Source organism: Mya arenaria, chromosome 6 (genome assembly GCF_026914265.1).
Source record: "Mya arenaria isolate MELC-2E11 chromosome 6, ASM2691426v1".
NCBI classification, from domain to species: Eukaryota; Metazoa; Mollusca; class Bivalvia; order Myida; family Myidae; genus Mya; species Mya arenaria.
In genome coordinates this window covers 8,008,404-8,019,370 of record NC_069127.1, presented here as the reverse complement: position 1 = coordinate 8,019,370, position 10,967 = coordinate 8,008,404, and the positions used below count along the sequence as shown (strand labels likewise).

The following is a 10,967-nucleotide window of genomic DNA, read 5'->3' as shown; positions in this document are numbered from 1 at the left end:
TTAAGGTGCATTTGTCATACTTTACTTTAACTTAAAGAATAAATAAGTTAAAACTTTGTATGGAGAATATTTGAGTTTTAAAAGAATTATCTAATCACTAAAAATAGAAGAACTAAAGCATGGCCTGGTGTTAGATAGACTCATATACTGGGTAAGCCTTGGGCTAGATAGACTTATATGTTACAAATAATATAATCAAAGTTAAGTGAAAGATTTGCCTGAGGTGTATTCTTCAGTTGCTAGCTTGTAACAGTGAAAACAGTCAAGTGTTAACAAATGATGAATGATGTATTATATACAGAGGCCAATCCAGGATTTGACATTAAAAGGAGGGAGGGGGCACCTCTTCCCCCCCCCCCCCCCCTCCCCAAGTAAATAAAAAAAAAACATATAAAATAATACTGGGCTAATTGTAGTATAGAATGATGCATTCTGATGTAATTTAAACATGACATGTTCACTTTGACAAATTTAAGGGGGGTTGGGGGTGAGCCGCCCTAGATCTGCTAGTGCGCCAGAGCGCCAGTATGGCTGATTTACTTAGCATTAGCTCTTGAATAAAGTTCCAATACCACTCTGTGAAATACGTACAGTCTTAAAAATAACTTTTTGAGGGGTAATTGATTGACCATGATGAAAACTTATACAAAATTTATAAGCAAATGTTTTTAATTATAATACATAAGAATTAGCAAATTTTTAATTTATAAAATTAAGATAAAATAAAGTAACAATAAATAAAACTATAAAATTATTTACACCTGAATAAATAATAAATATTATTACTCTTATTATGTGCATATTACTAAGTAAGTATTTTTTTTTTAATAGTCTTCAAAAACTGTAATTTGTAGCTACATTTGTCCAATTTTTGCAAAATACACAGGAAAGTTATCAAAACTTCTCTTGTTAAAAATTGACCTGGTACCCACAGTCAATATAATTCATATCTGGTTGCCTTATATATTCTATATTTTATTTTTATATGTAAAGAGTGACTATCATCTCTGACAGCTGTTCAAGCGGCATGGTGCACCACAGCTACTCCTGTATATGGCCGAGCACAGACACTTAAAGTGGTAGTCTTATTTTTCAGGTCTGATCATTGTACGTCTACCGGTAAAGAGGTACTATCATCTCTGACAGCTGTTCAAGTAGCACGGTGCACCACAGCTACTCAGGTTTATGGCCCAGCACAGGCACTTAATGTGGTAGTCTTATTTTTCAGGCCTGATCATTGTCCGTCTACTGGTAATGAGTGACCATCGTCTTCGTCAACTATTTAACAGACATGGTGGACCACAGCTACTCCTCTCCATGGCCCAGTACACACAAGGGCTGCTCAAACAAGAGGTCTCACACACCCTTCATGCCATCTCAAAAGGTAACTGGTGGGCTACAAGGGCAGGCTCAAATATTGGAATTTGTATTTTCAACTCTAATAATTTAAATGGAAATATCCAGGGTATAATGAGTTTCTTACAAGAGATGTGGAAATCTTCAGCATCATTTTTCCATTCATTGACATTCTAATTTGATAGTTGATTTTAAAATAGGAATTTCATTGGGACCTCACAAAGTGTGCCTTAAGTCAGCACATGGTTTTTGTGCTTTTATCAGTACTGTCAGTAGGAATTGTACTATGTATGCACTGTTTTCATAACATATAGAAGGAAACCCGATCTCAGGGATATTTCCCTTAAAGGATAGAAACAACATGAACAAGGAGAGTAAAACAACAACACTACACTACAAGACAACATACACTAAATGTGACTTTCACTACACCACAAGACAACATACACTCCATGTGACATTCACTACACCACAAGACAACATACACTCCATGTGACATTCACTACTACACAAGACAACATACACTCCATGTGACATTCACTACACCACAAGGCAACATACACTCCATGTGACATTCACTACACCACAAGGCAACATACACTCCATGTGACATTCACTACACCACAAGGCAACATACACTCCATGTGACATTCACTACACCAAAAGACAACAAACACTCCATGTGACATTCACTACACCACAATACAACATACACTCCATGTGACATTCACTACACCACAAGACAACGTACACTCCATGTGACATTCACTACACCACAAGGCAACATACACTCCATGTGACATTCACTACACCACAAGACAACATACACTCCATGTGACATTCACTACACCACAAGACAACATACACTCCATGTGACATTCACTACACCACAAGACAACATACACTCCATGTGACATTCACTACACCACAAGGCAACATACACTCCATGTGACATTCACTACACCACAAGGCAACATACACTCCATGTGACATTCACTACACCACAAGGCAACATACACTCCATGTGACATTCACTACACCACAAGGCAACATACACTCCATGTGACATTCACTACACCACAAGGCAACATACACTCAATGTGACATTCACTACACCACAAGACAACATACACTCCATGTGACATTCACTACACCACAAGGCAACATACACTCCATGTGACATTCACTACACCAAAAGACAACATACACTCCATGTGACATTCACTACACCACAATACAACATACACTCCATGTGACATTCACTACACCACAAGACAACATACACTCCATGTGACATTCACTACACCACAAGACAACATACACTCCATGTGACATTCACTACACCACAAGACAACATACACTCCATGTGACATTCAGTACACCACAAGACAACATACACTCCATGTGACATTCAGTACACCACAAGACAACATACACTTCATGTGACATTCACTACACCACAATACAACAGGCACTCCATGTGACATTTACTACACCACAAGACAACAGGCACTCAATGTGACATTTACTACACCACAAGACAACAGACACTCCATGTGACATTCACTACACCACAAGACTACATACACTCCATGTGACATTCACAACACCACAAGACTACAGACACTCCATGTGACATTCACAACACCAAAAGACTACAGACACTCCATGTGACATTTACTTCACCACAAGACTACAGACACTCAATGTGACATTCACTACACCACAAGACTACAGATACTCAATGTGACATTCACTACAACACAAGACAGCAGACATTCAATGTGACATTCATTACACCACAAGACAACAGATACTTCATGTGACATTCACTACACCACAAGACTACAGACACTCCATGTGACATTCACTACACCACAAGACTACAGACATTCCATGTGACATTCACTACACCACAAGACTACAGACACTCCATGTGACATTCACTACAGCACAAATCTACAGACACTCCCTGTGACATTTACTACACCACAAGACTACAGACACTCAATGTGACATTCACTACACCACAAGACAACAGACACTCCATATGAACATTACTACAGCACAAGACAACATACACTCCATGTGACATTCACTTCACCACAAGACTACAGACACTCCATGTGACATTCACTACATCAAAGACTACAGATACTCCATGTGACATTCACTACACCACAAGACAGCAGACATTCAATGTGACATTCACTACACCACAAGACTACAGACACTCCATGTGACATTCACTACACCACAAGACTACAGACACTCCATGTGACATTCACTACACCACAAGACTACAGACACTCAATGTGACATTCACTACAGCACAAATCTACAGACACACCATGTGACATTCACTACACCACAAGACTACAGACACTCCATGTGACATTCACTACACCACAAGACAACAGACACTCCATGTGACATTCACTACAGCACAAGACAACATACACTCCATGTGACATTCACTTCACCACAAGACTACAGATACTCCATGTGACATTCACTACACCACAAGGCAACGTACACTCAATGTGACATTCACTACACCAAAAGACAACATACACTCCATGTGACATTCACTACACCACAAGGCAACATACACTCAATGTGACATTCACTACACCACAAGACAACATTCACTCCATTTGACATTCACTACACAACAAGACAACAGACATTCCATGTGGCATTCAGTACACCACAAGACTACAGACACTCAATTTGACATTCACTACACCACAAGACAACATACACTCCATGTGACATTCACTACATCACAAGACAACAGACACTCCATGTGACATTTACTACACCACAAGACAACAGGCGCTCAATGTGACATTTACTACACCACAAGGCAACAGACACTCCATGTGACATTCACTACACCACAAAATAACATACACTCTATGTGACATTCACTTCACCACAAGACTACAGACACTCCATGTGACATTCACTACACCACAAGACAACAGACACTCCATGTGACATTCACTACACCACAAGACAACATACACTCCATATGACATTCACTTCACCACAAGACTACAGACACTCAGTGTGACATTCACTACACCACAAGACTACAGACACTCCATGTGACATTCACTACAACACAAGACAGCAGACATTCAATGTGACATTCACTACACCACAAGACTACAGACAATCAATGTGACATTCACTACACCACAAGACTACAGACACTCCATGTAACATTCACTACACCACAAGACTGCAGACACTCCATGTGACATTCACTACAGCACAAATCTACAGACACTCCATGTGACATTCACTACAACACAAGACAGCAGACACTCCATGTGACATTCACTACAGCACAAGACAACATACACTCCATGTGACATTCACTTCACCACAAGACTACAGATACTCCATGTGACATTCACTACACCACAAGACTACAGATACTCAATGTGACATTCACTACAACACAAGACAGCAGACACTCCATGTGACATTCACTACACCACAAGACTACAGACACTCCATGTGACATTCACTACACCACAAGACTACAGACTCTCAATGTGACATTCACTACACCACAGGACTACAGACACTCCATGTGACATTCACTACACTACAAGACTACAGACACTCCATGTGACATTCACTACACCACAAGACTACAGACACTCCATGTGACATTCACTACACCACAATACTACAGACTCTCAATGTGACATTCACTACACCACAGGACTACAGACACTCCATGTGACATTCACTACACTACAAGACTACAGACACTCCATGTGACATTCACTACACCACAAGACTACAGACACTCCATGTGACATTCACTACACCACAATACTACAGACACTCAATGTGACATTCACTACACCACAAGACTACAGACACTCCATGTGACATTCACTACACTACAAGACTACAGACACTCCATGTGACATTCACTACACCACAAGACTACAGACACTCCATGTGACATTCACTACACCACAAGACTACAGACACTCCATGTGACATTCACTACACCACAAGACTACAGACACTCCATGTGACATTCACTACACCACAAGACTACAGACACTCCATGTGACATTCACTACACCACAAGACTACAGACACTCAATGTGACATTCACTACAGCACAAATCTACAGACACACCATGTGACATTCACTACACCACAAGACTACAGACACTCCATGTGACATTCACTACACCACAAGACAACAGACACTCCATGTGACATTCACTACAGCACAAGACAACATACACTCCATGTGACATTCACTTCACCACAAGACTACAGATACTCCATGTGACATTCACTACACCACAAGGCAACGTACACTCAATGTGACATTCACTACACCAAAAGGCAACGTACACTCAATGTGACATTCACTACACCACAAGGCAACATACACTCAATGTGACATTCACTACACCACAAGACAACATTCACTCCATTTGACATTCACTACACAACAAGACAACAGACATTCCATGTGGCATTCAGTACACCACAAGACTACAGACACTCCATGTGACATTCACTACACCACAAGACTACAGACTCTCAATGTGACATTCACTACACCACAAGACTACAGACACTCCATGTGACATTCACTACACTACAAGACTACAGACACTCCATGTGACATTCACTACACCACAAGACTACAGACACTCCATGTGACATTCACTACACCACAATACTACAGACACTCAATGTGACATTCACTACACCACAAGACTACAGACACTCCATGTGACATTCACTACACCACAATACTACAGACACTCAATGTGACATTCACTACACCACAAGACTACAGACACTCCATGTGACATTCACTACACTACAAGACTACAGACACTCCATGTGACATTCACTACACCACAAGACTACAGACACTCCATGTGACATTCACTACACCACAAGACTACAGACACTCCATGTGACATTCACTACACCACAAGACTACAGACACTCCATGTGACATTCACTACACCACAAGACTACAGACACTCCATGTGACATTCACTACACCACAAGACTACAGACACTCAATGTGACATTCACTACAGCACAAATCTACAGACACACCATGTGACATTCACTACACCACAAGACTACAGACACTCCATGTGACATTCACTACACCACAAGACAACAGACACTCCATGTGACATTCACTACAGCACAAGACAACATACACTCCATGTGACATTCACTTCACCACAAGACTACAGATACTCCATGTGACATTCACTACACCACAAGGCAACGTACACTCAATGTGACATTCACTACACCAAAAGACAACATACACTCCATGTGACATTCACTACACCACAAGGCAACATACACTCAATGTGACATTCACTACACCACAAGACAACATTCACTCCATTTGACATTCACTACACAACAAGACAACAGACATTCCATGTGGCATTCAGTACACCACAAGACTACAGACACTCAATTTGACATTCACTACACCACAAGACAACATACACTCCATGTGACATTCACTACATCACAAGACAACAGACACTCCATGTGACATTTACTACACCACAAGACAACAGGCGCTCAATGTGACATTTACTACACCACAAGGCAACAGACACTCCATGTGACATTCACTACACCACAAAATAACATACACTCTATGTGACATTCACTTCACCACAAGACTACAGACACTCCATGTGACATTCACTACACCACAAGACAACAGACACTCCATGTGACATTCACTACACCACAAGACAACATACACTCCATATGACATTCACTTCACCACAAGACTACAGACACTCAGTGTGACATTCACTACACCACAAGACTACAGATACTCCATGTGACATTCACTACAACACAAGACAGCAGACATTCAATGTGACATTCACTACACCACAAGATAACAGACACTCAATGTGACATTCACTACACCACAAGACTACAGACACTCCATGTGACATTCACTACACCACAAGACTGCAGACACTCCATGTGACATTCACTACACCACAAATCTACAGACACTCCATGTGACATTCACTACAACACAAGACAGCAGACACTCCATGTGACATTCACTACAGCACAAGACAACATACACTCCATGTGACATTCACTTCACCACAAGACTACAGATACTCCATGTGACATTCACTACACCACAAGACTACAGATACTCAATGTGACATTCACTACAACACAAGACAGCAGACACTCCATGTGACATTCACTACACCACAAGACTACAGACACTCCATGTGACATTCACTACACCACAAGACTACAGACTCTCAATGTGACATTCACTACACCACAAGACTACAGACACTCCATGTGACATTCACTACACTACAAGACTACAGACACTCCATGTGACATTCACTACACCACAAGACTACAGACACTCCATGTGACATTCACTACACCACAATACTACAGACACTCAATGTGACATTCACTACACCACAAGACTACAGACACTCCATGTGACATTCACTACACTACAAGACTACAGACACTCCATGTGACATTCACTACACCACAAGACTACAGACACTCCATGTGACATTCACTACACCACAAGACTACAGACACTCCATGTGACATTCACTACACCACAAGACTACAGACACTCCATGTGACATTCACTACACCACAAGACTACAGACACTCAATGTGACATTCACTACACCACAAGACTACAGACACTCCATGTGACATTCACTACACCACAAGACTACAGACACTCCATGTGACATTCACTACACCACAAGACAACATACACTCCATGTGACATTCACTACACCACAAGACTAGACACTCCATGTGACATTCACTACACCACAAGACTACAGACACTCCATGTGACATTCACTACACCACAAGACTACAGACACTCCATGTGACATTCACTACACCACAAGACAACAGATACTTCATGTGACATTCACTACACCACAAGACAACATACACTCCATGTGACATTCACTACACCACAAGACAGTAGACACTCCATGTGACATTCACTACAGCACAAGACAACATACACTCAATGTGACATTCACTACACCACAAGACAACAGACACTCAATGTGACATGCACTACACCACAAGACAACATACACTCCATGTGACATTCACTACACCACAAGACTGCAGACACTCCATGTGACATTCACTACACCACAAGACTGCAGACACTCCATGTGACATTCACTACACCACAAGACAACATACACTCCATGTGACATTCACTACACCACAAGACTGCAGACACTCCATGTGACATTCACTACACCACAATATTACAGACACCCAATATGACATTTGCTACACCACAAGACAACATACACTCAATGTGACATTCACTACACCACAAGACTGCAGACACTCCATGTGACATTCACTACACCACAAGACTGCAGACACTCCATGTGACATTCACTACACCACAAGACTGCAGACACTCCATGTGACATTCACTACACCACAAGACAACAGACACTCAATGTGACATTCACTACACCACAACACTGCAGACACTCCATGTGACATTCACTACACCACAAGACTGCAGACACTCCATGTGACATTCACTACACCACAAGACAACAGACACTCCATGTGACATTCACTACACCACAAGACAACAGACACTCCATGTGACATTCACTACACCACAAGACTACAGACACTCCATGTGACATTCACTACACCACAAGCCTGCAGACACTCCATGTGACATTCACTACACCACAAGACTGCAGACACTCCATGTGATATTCACTACACCATAAGACTGCAGACACTCAATGTGACATTTCCTACACCACAAGACAACAGACACTCCATGTGACATTCACTACACCACAAGACAACAGACACTCCATGTGACATTCACTACACCACAAGACAACAGACACTCCATGTGACATTCACTACACCACAAGACTACAGACACTCCATGTGACATTCACTACACCACAAGACTACAGACACTCCATGTGGCATTCACTACACCACAAGACTACAGACACTCCATGTGGCATTCACTACACCACAAGACAACAGACACTCCATGTGACATTCACTACACCACAAGACTCCAGACACTCCATGTGACATTCACTACACCACTAGACTGCAGACACTTCATGTGACATTTACTACACCACAAGATAACAGACACTCCATGTGACATTCACTACACCACAAGACTACAGACACTCCATGTGACATTCACTACACCACAAGACTGCAGACACTCCATGTGACATTCACTACACCACAAGACTACAGACACTCCATGTGACATTCACTACACCACAAGCCTGCAGACACTCCATGTGACATTCACTACACCACAAGACTGCAGACACTCCATGTGATATTCACTACACCATAAGACTGCAGACACTCAATGTGACATTTCCTACACCACAAGACAACAGACACTCCATGTGACATTCACTACACCACAAGACAACAGACACTCCATGTGACATTCACTACACCACAAGACAACAGACACTCCATGTGACATTCACTACACCACAAGACTACAGACACTCCATGTGACATTCACTACACCACAAGACTACAGACACTCCATGTGGCATTCACTACACCACAAGACTACAGACACTCCATGTGGCATTCACTACACCACAAGACAACAGACACTCCATGTGACATTCACTACACCACAAGACTCCAGACACTCCATGTGACATTCACTACACCACAAGACTGCAGACACTTCATGTGACATTTCCTACACCACAAGATAACAGACACTCCATGTGACATTCACTACACCACAAGACTACAGACACTCCATGTGACATTCACTACACCACAAGACTGCAGACACTCAATGTGACATTTCCTACACCACAAGATAACAGACACTCATTAAAGCACAATAATTATGCTAATTGCTCAAATAGTGGAGAATTTAAATCTTCAAATTTAGCTAGTTCTTCTATTTAATTATCACCCAGTGAGTTGCACTGACAGCCTGTTAATTTACTATATATGTGAATGTATGGAATACTGCATTACCTTGATTTTTATTATGTAACCTTTCAAATTAATTATGATGAGGTAATATATTGTTGTTTTTAAATGACTGTCACAAGCAGTATAAATGTATTGATGTTATTATTATGTTGTAAAAGAAGTTAAGTTTGGCTGTATGCTGTTGTAAATCAATTCAAACATTCATCAATTGTTTTTTACTGTTATAAAGAATTATCTGAGGGAACTGGATGGTAGGACTACATCTTAACTATCATCAACCTCATTCAAGAAAATATGGCTTTTGAAAAGCTTTCCTTCGCTAAAGCTGCACAAAAGCAGTGGTTTTTTAGGTGCACCTTTTTCTAAAAAGATTCAAGAAGCCGTCTTCTGAGAAAGCTAGTTGCCATTATTCTTTGCCAAAGAAAGTTATGTTTGTTAACTTCATTTATTGAGCTTATGTATTCAAACCCCAAACAGATTCCTGATTTCTAAGTCATTGACTTATTCCTGCAGATGTTGACGGTCATGGGTGTAACAATTTA

The 10,967-nt window shown here is 41.1% G+C and overlaps 1 protein-coding gene across 3 annotated transcripts in view; it reads left to right on the top strand.

Moving 5' to 3' along the window:
* LOC128237211 (uncharacterized) overlaps positions 1-10,967 on the top strand; it is a 41,814-nt gene that overhangs the window by 28,524 nt on the left and 2,323 nt on the right. For all 3 annotated transcript variants that reach the window (XM_052952543.1, XM_052952541.1, XM_052952542.1), the window contains exon 16: positions 1,229-1,384. In XM_052952543.1, coding sequence (XP_052808503.1) covers positions 1,229-1,384 — 156 coding nt within the window. The remainder of the gene's footprint in view (positions 1-1,228; positions 1,385-10,967) is intronic.